At 41.5% G+C, this 20,325-nt stretch overlaps 1 protein-coding gene across 7 annotated transcripts in view; it reads right to left on the bottom strand.

Moving 5' to 3' along the window:
• The window catches only part of LOC134340352 (rho GTPase-activating protein 27-like), a 280,428-nt gene that overhangs the window by 42,428 nt on the left and 217,675 nt on the right, over positions 1–20,325 (bottom strand). For all 7 annotated transcript variants that reach the window (XM_063037495.1, XM_063037492.1, XM_063037496.1 and 4 more), the window contains 2 exons: positions 13,290–13,520; positions 11,640–11,720 (listed from right to left, as the gene is read on the bottom strand). In XM_063037495.1, coding sequence (XP_062893565.1) covers positions 11,640–11,720; positions 13,290–13,520 — 312 coding nt within the window. The remainder of the gene's footprint in view (positions 1–11,639; positions 11,721–13,289; positions 13,521–20,325) is intronic.

Raw genomic sequence — 20,325 nt, 5'->3', positions numbered from 1 at the left:
ATATTTGGTGAGCAATAAGCAACAAGACAATTCAGAACTTCTTTGCTCTCTGTGGTTTCAAACATCCAAGTTTTGATGTGCCAGAAATGGCCCAGAGTGAAAATTAAACTATTTCATGTCTTCAAAAGTTAGAACCCACGAGGAATTTTGAGCTATCGACAATCATCTTGAAAGCTATGATGAAAATAAAGATTAGCCAAATATAATCTCGAAGATTGTAGGAAGGCAGTCCATTATCTGCACCAGGTGTCTGCACTGATTTTGTTCATTTACAGTCAATCAAAAGAACACGGCAGCACACACTGGTACACTGGATCCATCATTAACAGTTTTATAGTACTGTAGTAGTATTGATAGTGTTCTATATTTCACTTAAATACATAATTTGTTACTCAGTTAAATGGTAGTTTGCCTTTTTTTTAAAAAATGTACCTTTTTAACTATTTCCACCAAACTTCAGCTAATTGGGTCAGCCGCTTAATTGAGCTAAAATGTACGGGTCATGATGTGTCCCAATTAACTAGAATTCACTGTATTAAGGATTCATCTCTCTAAGGCACAGCCAATCATCAGAACTGTACATCCAGATCTTAGTGATTTTTTAAGGCATGTTACTACAGAGTATGGGTGGCAGAATGGAGATACGTCTCTACCAAAGGAGGTGCAAGGCGTTCCTTCCCTATGCTAGCCTGTGGGTCACCATTGGGCACCTGCTTAGTGCCCTCCCTCCACCTGATCAGGGTCACTTGAAGCTGTAGGAGCAGGTGCTGGATGGTCGTACGAGCAGCTGGTGCTCACAGGTCCTGGTTATGTGACCACTGACACCAGGCAGACAATCTCTGAAGAGTGTTGATAATGGCTGGGGTCACCTGTCTTGTAAAGATGCTGCCCAGAAGGCAGCATTGGCAAACCACTTCTGTAGAGAAGTTTGCCAGGAACAGTCACAGTCATGGGAAGACTATGATCACCCATGTGATATGACATCGCACATAATGAATGAATGACGAAAGAGTCATCCAGTAATGTACAGGTCAAGATTGGAGTGACTCTATAGTCAAGTGTACATTGTGCCATGATGTCTTTGCCTTTCAGATCTGTCTTCAGATGGGGCATATTCGTTACTGGCAGAATAGAGTTGAATGTTACCCCATTAATGAAAGATTAATGTTTTTGATTGTATCACACCTAGGATTGTTGAAGTCTTTCACGTGCATAAATGTGGGAGGCCCTGCAATGCATACCTATGGTGGCCTTCAAAGACTGCGTGTCGTGCTGTATACAAAACTGGATCTGCAGAAAGTACACATGTAGTCCTTAGAGAATGAAATGGATAATGAGGTGGGGAGGGAGAACTGCCGTGATTCAAATGGCCAATCATGTCGCCAAGGGAGGAGATTCCAAGATCAAATCAGATTAGGAGTGGAAGATTTGTGTGGTGGGCCACCAGTGAGTAAATTTAAATTGTCTGCAGTGACTTATTAGAGTCACTTTTATCCTCTTGATTGACAGGCTTCCTGATCTTTGGACCATTTGATAAAAACAATGCACGTGACTCAGTTTCAGCACCATTCTTTGCTAGAGAATGGATTTGGGCAACGTGTGGCAAAAGGCATTGTGGAAAGTCATTTCCCTGCTTGTGAGATTATGGTGTGGTTGAAGAGAGTTACTGAACTAAATAGCGGTGTGGCCCTTTATACAGGGGTCAATGATGGAAGTCAATTCTAAACCATGAAGCGTGAACAAAATGGTGCATAAATTGTTGACAGGTACTGGCATTTTTCTTTTGATTTGACATGATGCATAATACTTTGTAGATTAGCTCAAAAATCCTACTTCAATATATTTTAAATTTAGAAAAAGAGATAGTAAAAATGTGAAAAGAGTTGTGTGGGTTGAATACTTTTTCCAAGGCACTGTACATCCTGCTGTATAAATTATTCCTACTGCTTCAATCAGTTCTTCACAAGACTATTCCCTCAGGTCAATGCTTCTCTTTCTTTCTTTCTTTTTAAATCTTTTTATTGAGTAAGTATACAAAAAAGGTAAGCCATATAAACATTAATACAATGTTAAAGTATAATAAAATTCCAAAAGATAACAATACCAAAAAGAAAATACTACAAACAATGTAATTTAAGCATAAGAAACCAAGATAACATAATAGTATACTAAATTTTATATATATCAATGGAAAAAAAAGAAAAAAAAAACCCCCCAAAAAAACCCACCGTGCAGCTAACTAAAAGCAAGGCAAAGCAATGGGCTAACTTGAAACCAAACAGAGTTAAACTTAAAATCACGTCCTCAATCCCGACCTCCATTAAAAACAGTGAAAAAAAAACAAGAAGGGTAAATATTACATTAAATGAAAATATCGAATAAAAGGTCCCCAAATCTGTTCAAATTTAAATGAAGAATCATAAAGGTTACTTCTAATTTTCTCCAAATTCAAACGTAAAATCGTCTGAGAAAACCAAAAAAAGGTAGTTGGAGCATTAAGCTCTTTCCAATGTTGTAAAATACATCTTTTCGCCATTAAAGTAAGAAATGCAATCATTCTACGGGCTGAAGGGGAAAGATTACTAGAAATTTTAGGTAGTCCAAAGATAGCAGTAATAGGGTGAGGAGAGATATCTATATTTAATACCTTAGAAATAATATTGAAAATATCTCTCCAAAAAGTTTCCAAAGTAGGGCAAGACCAAAACTTATGAGTTAAAGAGGCTATCTGCCCCGAACATCTATCACAGAAAGGATTAATATGCGAGTAAAAACGCGCTAACTTATCTTTGGACATATGTGCTCTATGAACCACTTTAAATTGAATTAGGGAATGTTTAGCACAAATAGAGGAAGTATTAACTAATTGTAAAATCTGCCCCCAATCATCCACAGAAATGGTAAGCCCCAATTCCTGTTCCCAATCTACCCTAATCTTATCAAATGGAGCTTTCCTAAGTTTCATAATAATATTATAAATCATAGCCGATGCACCTTTCTGACATGGATTAAGGTTAATTATCGAATCTAAAATATATATAGGAGGAAGCATTGGAAAGGAAGAAAGTATAGTACTTAGGAAATTTCTAACTTGTAAATATCTAAAAAAATGTATTCTTGATAAGTTATATTTATTAGATAATTGTTCAAAAGACATAAGGGAACCATCTAAAAATAAATCCAAAAACCGTAAAATACCCTTAGTCTTCCAAGTTTGAAAAGCGCGATCCGTAAAAGAGGGAGGAAAAAATATGTTACCTAAAATAGGAATCGCTAACCCGAATTGATTAAGATCAAAAAATTTTCTGAATTGAAACCAAATGCGCAAAGCATATTTAACTATCGGGTTAGAGACCTGCTTAAGACGTTTCGAATCAAAAGGAAGAGAGGAACCTAAAATAGAACCAAGTGTATAACCCTGAACAGATTGTAATTCCAATGCTACCCATTTAGGAATAGATAGTATGTCCCGGTCAAGTAACCAAAATTTCATATGTCGAATATTAATAGCCCAATAATAAAATCTAAAGTTAGGTAATGCTAAACCTCCATCTCTCTTAGCTTTCTGTAAATGTATTTTACCCAGTCTCGGATTCTTATTCTGCCAAATAAATGAAGAAATTTTAGAGTCAACTTTATCAAAAAAAGATTTAGGAACGAAAATTGGTAATGCCTGAAACACATATAAAAATTTTGGCAAAAAAAACATCTTAACTGCATTAATACGACCAATCAAAGTTAAATATAAGGGAAACCATTTAGATGAAAGTTGAGTAATATGGTCTATTAATGGTAAAAAGTTAGTCTTAAATAAATCTTTATGTTTACAAGTAATTTTAATCCCAAGATATGAAAAGTAATTATTAATCAATTTAAATGGAAATTTATAATATAAGGGAAGATGTTTATTAATCGGAAAAAGTTCACTCTTACTAAGATTTAATTTATAACCTGAGAAAAGACCAAATTGTGCTAATAACTCTAAAACAGCAGGAATGGATCTCTCAGGATTAGAAATATATAAAAGTAAATCATCAGCATAGAGTGATAATTTATGGGACTTTAATCCCCGAGTTATCCCAGTAATATTTGAAGATTCTCGAATAGCAATTGCAAGAGGTTCTAATGCAATATCAAATAATAGGGGACTAAGAGGACAGCCTTGTCGAGTACCACGAAAGAGAGGAAAAAAAGGTGAGTTTAAAGAGTTAGTACGAACCGAGGCTACAGGGGAGTGATATAACAGTTTAATCCAGGATATAAATTTCAAGCTAAAATTAAACATTTCAAGCACCTTAAATAAATAAGGCCATTCTACTCTATCAAAAGCTTTCTCGGCATCTAAAGAAATAACACACTCAGGAACATTTTGTGAGGGAGTATAAACGATATTTAACAATGTACGAATATTATAAAAAGAGTAACGACCTTTAATAAAACCCATTTGGTCTTCCGAAATAATAGAAGGAAGTACTTTTTCTAGTCTATTTGCTAATAACTTAGAAAAAACTTTAGAATCAACATTTAATAAAGATATTGGTCTATAAGATGCACATTGAGCAGGGTCTTTATCCTTCTTTAGTATTAGAGAAATTGATGCTCTATTAAAAGATTCCGGAAGTTTACCAAGTTTCAAAGAAGCCTCAAAAACCTTATAGAGCCAAGGAATCAATAAAGAAGCAAAACACTTATAAAACTCAACGGTAAACCCATCAGGGCCAGGAGCTTTCCCCAGATTCATAGAAAAAATAACATTCTTAATCTCATCCATTGTAATGGAAGTATCTAATAAAGAAGACATATCCTGGTTATAAATCTGATTGATTTGAGATTTAACATAATTAGATTTCAATTGATTAGCCAGCAGCTTGCCAATTTTATCACTGTGAACATAAAAATCACTTCTTGTTTTCTTTAATTGGTTTACAATCGAGGACGAGAGTAGTAAACTGTGTTCCATTTGAAGTTCAGTTCTTTGTTTGTATAACTCCTCAGAAGGAGCCATAACATATTTCTTATCAATTTCTTTAATCTTGTCCACAATTGCCATCTCCTCCTGCTTCTGTTTCTTCCTCAAAGCAACGGAATACGAAATAATCTGACCCCGAATATAGGCTTTAAAAGTGTCCCAAAGAGTGTGAACCGAAATATCTTCTGTATGGTTAATTGTAAAAAAAAGCTCAATCTGTTCATTTATAAAATTAACAAAGTCCGAGTCCTGAAGCAATAGCGAATTAAAACGCCATTGTCTATTGTTTGGTATATTGGCCATAATTTTAATAGAAAGCTTAAGTGGAGCATGATCCGAAATGGTTATAGAATCATAATCACATTTAATCACTGAAGGAATGAGACGAGAATCAATGAAAAAATAATCAATTCTTGAATAGGAATGATGAACATGTGAAAAGAAGGAAAAATCTTTTTCCTGAGGATGCAGAAAACGCCAAATGTCCGTCGACCCAGAATCAGAAAGGAAAAAATTAATCAAATTTGCAGATTTATTAGGTAAAGTCCGTAAAGGAGCCGAACGGTCCAAAGCTGGAGATAAACAGGTATTAAGATCTCCGCCCCAAATCAATGAAAACTCGTTCAAATTCGGAAACTGATCAAACAATGATTTATAAAATTCCGGACAATCCATATTAGGAGCATAAACATTAACCAAAACTACTTTTTTATTAAATAGTAAACCACTAACCAATAAAAATCTACCATTCGGATCAGAGATAATATCCTGTTGTGTAAAAGTAACTGAGGAATCTATAAAAATAGAGACGCCTCGAATCTTAGCATTGGAGTTCGAATGAAATTGTTGTCCCTTCCAGAATTTGAAAAAACGTAGTCTGTCCCCCCTCCGTACATGGGTCTCTTGTAAAAATAAAATTTGTGCTTTAAGTCTCCGGAACACTTTAAAAACTTTTTTCCTTTTAATAGGATGATTAAGACCATTAGTATTCCAGGAGACAAAATTAATAATAGACTCCATAAATCCTAAAGTCAACCCACAACAAGGAGGATTGACGATAGGCGCGACCCACAAACCCGGAGAGGAAACAGAACATACAAAAGATACCGGGGAAAAGGACGCAACCAGTACTTCAATAATGTATATAGCCCAAAGAGAAACAAACTAAAACGTGAAGCCCCTCCCACCACCCCCGCCCCAAGACCCCAAGGCAAAATCTAAAGCAGACCCGCCAGAAAGAAGCAAGCGCTAAAACTACCCCCATGACTTCCGGTATACGCTCCCTAAAAAAAAGGTATAAATATGAAAAGGATCAGCTAATTGTAAAACAGTAAAAAAATAAGTAAAAAAAAGTTAGCTTAATTAAAATACACACAGAACAGAACAAAAGCCAGAAAATATATATTAAAAAAAAACCACAATAAACCTCAAACTCATGAATAGACACAGCAACAAGAAAAAATAGGATTATTAAAATAAAGTGATTATAAAAAGCAAAACAGAATAAAATTTAAAAAAAACTACAAAATTTAAGGCCACACAGGAAATACGTAAGATGACAAAAGGGAAGTAACCACCCAGAATCCCCTGGGAAAAGAAAGAAATGACGCAGTTAAAAAGAAAGTTTAGCAGCCATATTAAGAAATCGAAAGTAAACTTTTCTGCCCAAATAGGGCACAGAAAAGTTAAACCCAACCAATTCACAGCCTCCGATCAACGGAGATAATTAAAAAAAGGCAATTAAGATGTTGAAGATGAAAGTTGATCCAGATAACTCTGGGCATCCGATGGAGAATCAAAAAAACGAAGGGCTCCATCTAACATGCGAATCCTTAGACGTGCAGGGTACAGCAGCGCTGGTCTTAAATCCATCTTATAGAATTCCGACATCACGGATCTGTAACGGACCCGTTGGTCCCAGATTGGTTTACTGAAATCTTCCACGAATCGGAACTTAAGATCCGAAAAATCAATGAAACCTTTAGATCGAGCGAATCGAAACAGTCTCTCCTTGTCTTGAAAATAATGAAAACGTAAAATAACATGCCTAGGTCTATCTGACCTAGACGAGTATGATGGGATTCTGTGAACACGATCCAGTAGCGGTGGTTGGTCAGGAAATACAGTAGGGAATGCATCTTTTAAAAGTTGGGAGAAATATTTCATGGGGTTGTTGGCTTCAACAGCTTCCCTCACGCCGATCATTCGTAAATTCTGCCGTCGCATTCTAGATTCCAAGTCAGAGTTTTTAAAAGTCAAAAAGTCAAGTTTCTTCTTCATTACATTAATTGTTTCTTCGATTTTCCCCATCTTAAGCTCACTTTGTTGCGCGAATTTTTGAAGATCAGATATAGCCGACTGATGTTCCGCAATAAATGTTTGAGGTCAATGCTTCTCAAAACAACTCATCCTGCAGGTACAGACATTTTCTATCCCTGCAATCCCACAGATTCATGTTAGGCCACCACTAGCCTTCAACATCTTTGTGTAATAGAAACATAGAAACCCTACAGCACATTACAGGCCCATTGGCCCACAATGCTGTGCCAACTGTGTACTTACTTGAGAAATTACCTAGGGTTACCAGCGCCCTCTATTTTTCGAAGCTCCATGTACCTATCCAGGCATCTCTTAAAAGACCCTATCATATCCACCTCCACCACTGTCGCCGGCAGCCCATTCCACACACTCACCACTCTCAGTGTAAAAAACTTACCCCTGACATCTCCTCTGTACCTACTTCCAAGCACCTTAAAACTGTGTCCTGTCGTGCTAACCATTTCAGCCCTGGGGAAAAGCCTCTGACTATCCACACGATCAATGCCTCTCATCATCTTATATACCTCTATCAGGTCACCTCTCATCCTCCATCGCTCCAAGGAGAAAAGGCAGAGTTCATTCAACCTATTCTCATAAGGCATGCTCCCCAATCCAGGTAACATCCTTATAAATCTCCTCTGCACCCTTTCTATGGTTTCCACATCCTTCCTGTAGTGAGGTGAACAGAACTGAGCACATCATCTACATTGTCCCGCTGTAACCTCTGACAGCCCTCTAACACTATCCACAACACCCCCAACCTTTGTGTCATCAGCAAATTTACTAATCCATCCCTCCACTTCCTCATCCAGGTCATTTATAAAAATCACAAAGAGAAGCGGTCCCAGAACAGATCCCTGAGGCACACCACTGATCACGGACCTCCATGCAGAATATAGACCGTCTACAACCACTCTTTGCCTTCTGTGGGCAAGCTGATTCTGGATCCACAAAGCCAGGTCCCCTTGGATCCCGTGCCTCCTTACTTTCTCAATAAGTCTTGCATGGGGTACCTTATCAAATGCCTTGCTGAAATCCATATACACTACATCTACGGCTCTTCCTTCGTCAATGTGTTTAGTCACATCCTCAAAAAAAAAAATTCAATCAGGCTCGTAAGGCATGACCTGCCTTTGACAAAGCCATGCTGACTATTCCTAATCATATTATGCCTCTCCAAATGTTCAGAAATCCTGCCTCTCAGGATCTTTTCCATCAGCTTTCCAACCACTGAAATAAGATTCACTGGTCTATAATTTCCTGGGATATCTCTACTCCCTTTCTTCATTAAGGGAACAACATCTGAAACCCTCCAATCCTCCAGAACCTCTCCCGTCCCCATTGATGATGCAAAGCTCATTGCCAGAGGCTCAGCAACCTCCTCCTTCGCCTCCAATAGTAGCCTGGGGTACATCTCGTCCGGTCCTGTAGATTTATCCAATTTGATGCTTTCCCAAAGCTCCAGCACATTCTCTTTCTTACTGTCTGTAGGCTCAAGCTTTTCAGTCCACTGTAAGTCATCCCTACAATCGCCAAGATCCTTTTCCGTAGGGAATAATGAAACAAAGTATTCATTAAGTACCTCTGCTGTCTCCTCCAGTTCCATACACACTTTCCCTCAATAGGTTTATAGAATAGGCTGATGCCATTATTAGCTTCTTCCTCCTGTACCACCCTCACAACCTCATTATCCATTTCATCAGGATCTTGGGCCAAAATGTCATCTGTTCATTTCCCTCCAATGATGCTGCTTGACTTGCTGCATTCCTCCAGCATTTTGTGAATGCTGCTCAAGATTTCAAGCATCTGCAGAATCTCTTGCATCCCCCTACAACTCCACTCACTGCAACAGTTTCATACTGCATTTGGCAGCAGAACTTGGGTCTCTGCAGGGAAACATTGCTCTAGGCATTCAACCTGCTATAACTAAACTGCTGTAGAAACAGAACACAAACCAACCTGGCAATTTAGTGCACGATTAGCTCCTCATTGGGGAGTAAGTGCAAAGCACATTGCAGGTTATTCACCAGTGTTACAAGGATTAACCCTCAAGTATTAACTCTCAGTAATAATGATCAGTTAGGCACAGAGAGTATCTGTATTTACTGAGAAGTACCTTTATTGGCTCAGCTAACAGATGTGTAAATTTACAGAACTAAAAACCTATGTGCACACGTATTAGGTTTCCCTGACCCTCCATGAACAGTCAAAAAGGAGAAAAGTACCTATGAAAAGTAGTCTACTCTGGTCAGACATTCCTCGTAGTCTCGATGTAGTCTCATACGTGTGCTTGCAACACTGTGTGTCCGACAGAGTGATCAGCAGCACTGGGGCTCCACAGGGGACTGTCTTGTCTCCCTTTCTCTTCACCATTTACACCTCGGACTTCAACTACTGCACAGAGTCTTGTCATCTTCAGAAGTTTTCAGATGATTCTGCCATAGTTGGATGCATCAGCAAGGGAGATGAGGCTGAGTACAGGGCTACAGTAGGAAACTTTGTCACATGGTCTGAGCAGAATTATCTGCAGCTTAATGTGGAAAAAGACTAAGGAGCTGTTGGTAGACCTGAGGAGAGCTAAGGTACCGGTGACCCGTTTCCATCCAGGGGGGCAGTGTGGACGCGGTGGAGGATTACAAATACCCGGGGATACGAATTGACAATAAACTGGACTGGTCAAAGAACACTGAGGCTGTCTACAAGAAGGGTCAGGGCTGTCTCTATTTCCAGAGGAGACTGAGGTCCTTTAACATCTGCCGGACGATGCTGAGGATGTTCTACAAGTCTGTGGTGGCTGGTGCTATCATGTTTGCTGTTGTGTGCTGGGGCAGCAGGCTGAGGGTAGCAGACACCAACAGGATCAACAAACTCATTCATAAGGCCAGTGATGTTGTGGGGATGGAACCGGACTCTCTCACGGTGATGTCTGAAAAGAGGATGCTGTCCAAGTTGCATGCCATCTTGGACAATGTCTCCCATCCACTACATAATGTACTGGTTGGGCACAGGAGTACATTCAGCCAGAGACTCATTCCACCGAGATGCAGCACAGAGCGTCATAGGAAGTCATTCCTGCCTGTGGCCATCAAACTTTACAACTCCTCCCTTGGAGGGTCAGACACCCTAAGCCAATAGGCTGGTCCTGGACTTATTTCCTGGCATAATTTACATATTACTATTTAACTATTTATGGTTCTATTACTATTTATGGTGCAACTGTAACGAAAACCAATTTCCCCCGGGATCAATAAAGTATGACTATGACTACTATGACTATGACTAATTGCCACAATTCCCGTGGGGTCATCTGCAATGGTTGGTCTCCACAGAGTTGTCACTTCCTGCGCTCCCAAAATCCTCCGTTCTTACACCTTTCTTATCAGATCAATCTATGATGTTTCAATTTCATTGGCCCAAGGTCATCTGACTGACCTGTGTCAGCTTCTCAATGGATGTGGCCCAAGGTTACAAGCAGAATTGCTTTATGGCTGTTTCCTTCAGCCTTATACTTCGGCAACTTCTTTCGTTTCAGTCCGACTTAGACTGATTCAAACTAGTCTGACCAGGTCAGCCAAACCCTGGGCTCAGATAACGAGATCACAGGCTGTTCCTTCTGAGAACCTGCCATTTTTCATAGTAAACAGCTTCTTATCTGAGAATTATCTCAGGTTTAAACTACTTGCATCCACATTCAACTGCTCTGATTAAGCTATCGCTGAGCAAGAATGAGTTCACCAAATAGTTCACAAAATGGCGACTGCAAGAACATTTTCACAAAATGGCCACCTCCATTCTTGCAACCACAAGGCAAGAACAAAAACTTTTGTTTTGTCTACTTCCACTGTTCTTGCCCCATTCCTGTTCACTAATTTGCAGATTGTTGTTCTTTCTAGCCAATATCAGTTAATTGAGAAGAGGGTGTCAGGGGTATTGACAATCTCATCGCATACATAGACAACATTGAGGTAATGATACCTACATCTGAAAACCCAATTTTCTGGGCTGGTAATGCATTGGACACAAAAGAAGTTTGCAGATGCTGAAAATCCAAAGGAATACACAAACACAAAATGCTGGAGAAACGCAGCAGGTCAGGTAGCAACTACGCAAAAGAGTAAACAGTCAATGTTTCAGGCCAAGATGAAGAAGAGTCCACTGTTTGCTCTTTTCCATAGATGTTGCCTGCCGCGTGTGTGTGCATTGGAATGGGTGCAATTCCATCAGAGTCTTTACAAAACAACTTTTTAATATAGTTAGGAACAAAATCTAAGCAATATGGATACTCTATAATGGAATTATCAATCAGGGTTCCTTTATGGTTCAATTTCCAATAACTATAACCATTCCTTACCTGTGGAAGTTCCCACTCTGACTTGTCTTCATCTGGATTATAGTAATAATACTTGCCGTTGGTGTCCATATGCCTGATCCACTACGAAGAACAAAATACAAATTGAGAGCACACTATATCAGTCATCATACAAAATGTTAACAATCCTGTAAAAGAAATGATATCTGAGGAATTATAAAATTTAAGGCACAAAGTCCAAGATTTTGGATAGATACAGAAAAGCAAACCCTGTCACTGAACTACTCCCAGGGATTGTTCACAGCTGAAGTAACCAGCCAAAATCAATGCAGCTCCATCAAATGTCATTCAATGGCGGCACAAGCTCTGATAGGAGGCAGACAATCCTCCACATGTGAAGTACAGGAAGTTAACATACAGACACAGCAAGTAATTAGAAAGGCAAATGGAATGTCGAGTGGAAGTTGGAGAAAAGTAGGAAAAGCTGGCACTATAGGGCAACTTCCCAATACTCCTCAATTTCCCAACACTAACCTACGCCTACAGTGCTCCTTAAAACAGTTTGGCTCTGTTCATCTATGACAAGCTATATTAGCTTTAAGAGGCTGTTCATAGGTGGTTCAAGTGGTTGATATCTGGCCTGAGAAGAAAAGTTGAGTAGACTGCCCAGACCTACTGAAGTCTTTTGAAGCAGGCAGCAGGCATTATTAAAATACATAAAATACAGAGGTGTCTTGGCAAGGAAAATATTGACAGTATATTTCCTGCAAGGGGGTGGGGAGGGGAGGGGTATTCTAGAACAAGGAAACTGCTTCAGAATAAAGGGGACCTATTTAATATGGGCATGAGGAGAAAGGTGTTCTCTCAGGGGTGTTGTAAATATTTGGAATACTCTTACAGAAAACTGAAGTAATTGAATAGCAAGATGGACCAATTTTGCACCCAAGGGAGTCGACTGTGCTGGGAAACGTTGAGAAAGGAGAGCTGAAGTCAAGATGGGATCAACCATAAGCTATCTGCTGGTACAGCAACCTATTCCTGCCCCACTTTCTTAAATTCTTATGCTAGTCATGCACAAAACAAGCTAACCTTCACAAGCATGCAGGTGTCCATTCATCAGTGCAAGTAATATTTCTAGCGTTTGTCAACAATGAAATGGAATTTGATCTTTACTAACATTTAAAATGGCATTCCTTCCTTGTCCTTCATTAGTCTCCCACAAAGAGAAGGACCAATGTACAATATAGATAAAAATCACCAGCACTGCCTTTGGGACCATGAATTTGCATGATTTATATTTCAAACTCCATATTTAGAACTTATTTTGCAAAAATTTCCCACACACTCCACTACAAAAGATTTATATAAAATTATCTGGGCTACCTGAACATAGAAATTCTTCAACAATAGACTAGGCAATCTCACCAAAACTTAGATCAACAAGACTTTGGAACTAATATGTGCAATAAACAAATTATATATAGTTTATGATTATTCACATCAGATAATGGCTTTAATTCTCAAAATTAAACCAACACAGCAGTAACCAGACAGGAGAAAATAATGCAGTTGTATTTTGTCATTTCTAAGAGATATACTTAAAAATATAAAGGGTTTTGGCTTCAGAACACAAAATTATAAATTTCATACATTATGCATCATACTATCACTACACAAAGACGTGTTCCTTACTTTTTCTTGGGTAACTTCACTTGTATAAAGCATCTGCCCTTCTTGATCCAACTCAAGGGACCAGCCTGGAGGTGGTTTTGGGTCAATCGACTGGTATACAGGCATGTCCACTGGTGACTGTGGCTCACTGTAGTCCTCCTGTGACCAGTTTGATGGCTGCCGCTGATGACCTCGGTATCCAGGAGGACTCTCCTCAATCAATTCGGGGTAATCTTGTTCTGGAGTGGGAGGCTGAAATGAGCACAACAAGGAATGAGCCAAACCCAAAACAGGGAAGAATTCACAGTTGATTAGTGATGGGTTTGACAGTTACAGGAATAGTTGATCAAATGTGTTACATGGAGTGAATATTGCAAGAAATGTGGGCTATATGCTTACAGCGCCATGTTTATATTGATCTATAAATGTTCAGAGAACAGCACCATTTATGCTCCTCTCTCCAGAAAGCAGCCCCTCTTTGCTGGAATATTCTTGCAGATACCCACTGCCCTCTATATTAAATAACCTGGTGACACAGCATTTCCTACCTGAATACCATTCACAGAGCAAGCCTCACTTGGCTATTTGATCATGGGTGAATCAGAGCTGTTAAACATTACTCTGAATACCTTACATTTATATAACTGCAAATCATAGAGTAAGTTGGAACATTGCAATAGCTAAGAAGAGCTAATGAAGCATTGCTACTGTATGAACTTGTCTAGTATGACACTAATGGGGTTTCTGAAAATCCAGTTTTTGTCTGTCATCTGTGGTTCAAGCACAAAGGAGGAGTAAGAAATTTTATAATATATTCATTGCAATTTTTTGACTGGGGCATGATGTAAGTGACATTACCTAAAAATGAAAACTATGAAGGATCCTAAAAAAGGATCTTGGCCTGAAACATCAACCGGTTACTCGTTTCCATAGATGCTGCCTGGCCTGCTGAGTTCCTCCAGCATATTGTATGTGTTGCTTATTTAAAGCCTAATTAGTTTTCTCTGTTTCCCAGATTTGACGGGCTCATTTCAACCCGAAACATCATCTGTTTTTCTTTCCACTGCGACTACCTGACCTACTGATTTATCTCAGCTTTCTGGCATCTGCAGATTTTATTTTTGGTTTTCATTAATTTTCAATTCTACATTGCCTTGGGGCAGATGAAATTCAAACTTTTGGAATTTGTGGGAAGAAGATGCTGACAAGGCGTGAATAGACTTTCTTTTTCATCTGCCAAAAGCAATCGGTTAAAACTATTAATAGATATTTGTAATTAAATGGTTTTAAGTCACAAGATGTAGGAGCAGAATTAGGCGATTTGGCCTATCGAGCCTGCTCCACCATTTCATTATGACTGATCCATTTTCCCCTCTCAGCCCAGTTTCCAGCCTTCTCCACATATCCTTCATGCCCTGACTAATCAAGAATCTATCAACCTCTGCCTTAAATATACCCAATGACTTGGCCTCCACAGATTCACCACTCTTTGGCTAAAGAAATTCCTCCTCATCTCCATTCTCAATGGACGTCTTTGCATTCTGAGGTTGTACCCTTTGGTCCTAGACTCCCCCATTATAGGAAACATCCTTTCCACATCCACTCTATCTAGGCCATTCAACATTCAATAGATTTCAATGAAATCCCACCTCATTCTTCTAAATTCCAGCAAACATAGGCCCAGAGCCAGTACTCTTTAGAAAAAGTATTGCCCAGAATTCTGTATTTGTACATCATTTTTGTGATGCACTTGTATTTGGGATGATAGATCAGATCACATTTCAGAGTGGCCCATATCTGTGCTTAATGTGGCAAATACAGACACAAAGAACAACCTGCTTGCATTCGTTCTCACATTGGTTGTGCTTGTCTAAGTGGAATTACCCCTTTTGCATGATTACCAATGATGCAGTCATTCAGTATGTGGCTTTCTGACAATCAGTCATCAGAACCTCAAACCCGTACCTGGGCATACTCTTGCTCTCCTGTTTCTAAAGCACGGTAAGTCACCGTTTTTTTTTAAAAGAAGAAGGTATCAGATATAGGAGTCACCAGCGAGGCCAGCACTCATTACCTATCTCAGTGAAGAAATGTGGACAAATCACCTTTTAAACCACTGTAGTCTATGTGGTGAAGAGGCTCCCACAGCACTGAGAGCAGTGCAAGAATACCAATGCAGTGATACAAACAGCATATAACAGCAAATAAGATGATCATTTTTGAGCAATAAACAGCAGATAAATTCCAAGTCAGGAACATGTATGGCGCAAGAGAATAAGCAAATAATTCATAGTGGTGCATACAGCCAACTGCTAATCCCGACCTTTGAGATATAGCTGAAAATATCTTGGCAAGTAACATTGCTGCATCCTGTTGATAGCAGATGAGGTTAAACAGATGTACAAAGTTTTATTTTAATTATTTTCCTGAATATTTTTTCTTTCCTCAATCAGGGTTTCCTTTCCTTCCTTCATTAAAAAAAAAATGACCTATCCTCCTCTATCTTAATTCTAACTATTGTTACGAGAATACACATAAAATTAAGATGTTTGCTGGCCTGGGCTAGCATCAGTGGCATCAGCAGTTGGTCTACCACCTGCCCTCAGGGGAAGGAGAGATAAGGAACAATGGAGCAGCGTCTGGAGATGTGTAATGAAGGGATGTGGGAGGAAGAGCTGTCTGGAGCGGCTCCCCCCTTTGAGCCCTGAACTGTTTGAAGTGATGGACAGGCGATACCCCAGCAGGGGGATAAAAAGGGACAGGTTCGCTAAGACAGACACACACGCCACCCGAGGTAACGAGACCCTGGAAGCGGTGCGCTTCTCACGAGTGGGTGAGAAGTCCCAGACAACGACAAGGGTGGAAAGGTACGATCAGCGGGAACCCGGTGTGTGTCCGCCCTTGCCTGGGTGCCGGGTTCACTGCAGAGGATCGACCGCATCTGGAGGAGGGGTCACAGTCGGTGACCTCAGGTGACATCACCAAGGACCTGCCCAAAAGCTGGTTGTGAGCCATCCCGCTGGTCTGTGAGTGAAGCTGTGCTGAATGATGAGTTGTTCTCTCTGTCTCTCTTCCCCCACATTGTCCACCGCCATGGCAACGATTACTGCGAACTGAACTACTAAACTGGACTGAACTTTGAGTCATTTTGAAATTGGTCATTTACCCCTAGACAACGATAGAGCTTGATTGATGCTGTTATCTTAATTCTGTGCACATGTGCGTTTATCATCGCTGAACTGTTGCATTTATTATCCTTTCGATTAATGTGTTGCTTGTTTCTTTAATAAAACTTTCTTAGTTCTAGTACTCCAGACTCCAACTGAGTGATCCATTTCTGCTGGTTTGGCAACCCAGTTACGGGGTACGTAACATAAGTGGGGTTCTCGTCCGCGATTTTGAACGCTAAATTTGGGACGGAGTAAATTGATTGGGTTAAAATTCCCGAAAGAAAGAAAAGACAAACAGCAGAAATGGAGGTTGAGGAATTTATAAAGGCGCCGACCTTGGAGGCATTAGAGGATGCCAGGAAATCGGAATTGATAGCTGTGGCAAAACGGGTGAATCTTGCTAAGGTGAAGTCGACAATGAGGAGAGAGGAGATACACAGAGCTATTGTAGAGCACTATGTATCTAAAGGTGTGTTTCCCCAAGGTGAGCTGGGGGAGGTGTCTATTGAAAAACCTGCTGGAGACGCGGTACAGGTACAGCTTGAAAAACTGAGACTCGAGCACGAGTTCCGGGTACGGCAGTTAGAAAGGCAGGAGAAAGAGAGAGAGTTAGAAAGGCAGGAGAAAGAGAGAGAGTTAGAAAGGCGGGAGAGAGAGAAAGAGGTAGAAAGGCAAGAGAGAGAAAGACAGTTGGAGAGAGAAGAGAGAGAGAGGGACAGACAGTTGGAGAGAGAGGAGAAACAGAGGGAAAGGGAATTTGAGCTGGAGAAGTTAAAGATAAGGGCCGAGCAGGGGCTCGTGCCGAACCAAGGTGGAGGGTTCCGGGCGACCCAGGAGGTTAGGCTGGTTCCCCCATTTGACGATACCGATGTGGATCGGTACTTTCTCCATTTCGAAAAAGTGGCCATAAGTCAGGAATGGCCGAGGGATAAGTGGGTTGTCTTACTTCAGAGTGTACTGAAAGGGAAAGCCCAACAAGCTTACTCCGCTTTATCCGCGGAAGATGCCCAGAGGTATGAGGTGGTGAAAGAGGCCATCCTCAAGATTTATGAGTTGGTCCCGGAGGCATACCGGCAGAGGTTCCGGAATGCGAGGAAGCGGTGCACGTATTTGGAGTTTGCTCGCGAGATGCAAACATATTGTGAGCGTTGGTGCGCCTCGAAAGGGGTAGAGGGGGATTATGACAGACTGCTGCAGCTGATTCTGATTGAGCAGTTTAAAGGTTGTGTCCCTGAGGGTATGAGACCCTACCTCGATGAGAAAGAGGCAGCCACGTTAGCCGCAACTGCTAAGTTAGCGGATGAGTATGCGTTGACGCATAAAATGAAGGTTGCCCCGAGTAAAGGCTACCAGAAGGGTAGTCAGGACGGCGGGGAGAGTCCGCCGGAAAAGTCAGAAAGTAAGCCGGGGACTAGTGAAAAGGATAAGGTAGACCGGGAGCAGCCTGGTAGGAAGTCTCCTGGGGTCGTCTGTTATAATTGTGGGAAAGTCGGACACTTTGCGTCCAGGTGCTTTGCCCCAAGGAAGGAGACGGGGAAAGGAAAAGCGGAAATTTTGAATGGCTGTATTGAGCTGTTAAGCGAACCGCTAGGGAAGGGCAGGTCTGAAAAAGTCCAGGAAGGGCGCGAGAGGTTTATCTCGGCCGGACTGGTGTCAGTGAAGGAGAGGTTAAAACCAGTTCCAGTGCGGATCTGGAGAGACACGGGAGCGTGTCAGTCACTAATACTGAAGAGTGTATTAGAGTTTAGCTCAGAGACCCAGATTGGGGAGGTAGAGGTCAAAGGTGTTGGGGAAGGGACAGAGTCAGTCCCTTTGCACCAGATACATTTACAGAGCAACCTGGTCTCTGGACTAGTCACGATTGGGGTGAGGTCCGAATTACCGATGAAAGACGTGGAAGTCTTGCTCGGTAATGACATCGCCGGAGGGATCGTGTTCCCAGTCGTGAGATTGACGGGTCAGCCTGCCAGCATGGAGGCCCCGCCCGCGATGGTGAATTTGGCTGAAACATTTCTGCCAACCTTGTATGAGACAGGGTGTAGTGAGATAAGAGGTAGTGAGGGAGCTGGGACGGACGTAGCAGTAGCCAGGAAAGAATTTGTGCAGACGCAGGAGCGAGACGAGGGGCTGATGGTTTTTGCCGAGACCGCTCTCTCTGACACAGCCTTGACAAGCTATTGTGCGGATGAGGAAGTGCTAAGGAAGAAAGGGAAATCAAGTACAGCATCCGCAGATGAGGAGTGGGGGGTGGTGCAAAAGAGTTATGGGGATGAGGTTTTTAACATGGCCCACGAGGTACCCCCCGGTGGACATTTTGCGGTGCTGGAGGAAACAGTTGGTGGAATCATGAAAGAGATTTACCGGCTGCCCAGGGGGAAAAATGTTATTGATCATGACCGACGCGAACTGAGACGGTCACCGGCTTTTGATATGCTAACAAACCTAGTCGGTGTTAGCGTGGAAATCAATGATGCTAGGGGCCCCTTGATAAGAGGAAAAAAACCATTTTGAAAAGATTAGGATGGGATCGGTCAGATGGGAGAAGGCTATTGTTTTGGCCAGGTCTACTGATAAGGTCTCTCCCTTAATCCCCGAAGGAGTAATTAAACGACTCGCACCCATGTGTTTGATTGTCCCGAGGAAATGCAAAGAACTGGGACGTTGGGTTATGTCGGTTACAATAGGGCGGCCAAGTAAACAACACCCATATTTTTTGAGTAATTCAGTGACTAAAGGGCTGATGAACACAGAGGTGTGTATTGGCAATTTAACACGGCTGTCTGAAGCCAGCTTGATAGTGAATCTTGGAAAAAATGAATTCGGCCACACGAATGTCACTTACCTGGGAATTGTGGTGACACAGGGGCAGCTGGCAGTGATGCAAGCTACAGTGCAGGCTATCGCTGACCTCCCAACCCCGACAGACAAGAGGGCCCTCAGAAGGCTTTTGGAGATGGTGGGGTACTGCAGGAAGTTTTGCAATAACTCTGCGGTCAATACCCGTCCCCCTCCTACTAAGCCCTTGCGAGGGAAAATTGAGTCGGAATGGGACGACCCTTGTTGTTGTGGTCCGGGACAAAACCAAATGAGAGGTTACATTGGTCGCAATTCATCAGTGTTTTTGGCCACTATGAAGTTTGCTGAGTTGGAGCCTGGTCTAAGGGATTATTAATAACACGTGTAAAAGGAACAGAAAATGTGATGACTGTCTGTCAAGGTGTTGACAGCTTCAAATTCTCTGTATTAGCTAAATAACTGTTAAAGATGTATATTGTGTATGTATCAGATAATGTAGTCATGTTTGTAATTTTTACCTCCCGGTAAAAATCCTTAAAGGGGGGAAGTGTTACGAGAATACACATAAAATTAAGATGTTTGCTGGCCTGGGCTAGCATCAGTGGCATCAGCAGTTGGTCTGCCACCTGCCCTCAGGGGAAGGAGAGATAAGGAACAATGGAGCAGCGTCTGGAGATGTGTAATGAAGGGATGTGGGAGGAAGAGCTGTCTGGAGCGGCTCCCCCCTTTGAACCCTGAACTGTTTGAAGTGATGGACAGGCGATACCCCAGCAGGGGGATAAAAAGGGACAGGTTCGCTAAGACAGACACACACGCCACCCGAGGTAACGAGACCCTGGAAGCGGTGCGCTTCTCACGAGTGGGTGAGAAGTCCCAGACAACGACAAGGGTGGAAAGGTACGATCAGCGGGAACCCGGTGTGTGTCCGCCCTTGCCTGGGTGCCGGGTTCACTGCAGAGGATCGACCGCATCTGGAGGAGGGGTCACAGTCGGTGACCTCAGGTGACATCACCAAGGACCTGCCCAAAAGCTGGTTGTGAGCCATCCCGCTGGTCTGTGAGTGAAGCTGTGCTGAATGATGAGTTGTTCTC

This window comes from Mobula hypostoma, chromosome X1, assembly GCF_963921235.1.
Source record: "Mobula hypostoma chromosome X1, sMobHyp1.1, whole genome shotgun sequence".
NCBI classification, from domain to species: domain Eukaryota; kingdom Metazoa; phylum Chordata; class Chondrichthyes; order Myliobatiformes; family Myliobatidae; genus Mobula; species Mobula hypostoma.
Note: the sequence above shows the minus strand (reverse complement) of the source record. Positions and strands in the feature narration are given on the sequence as shown.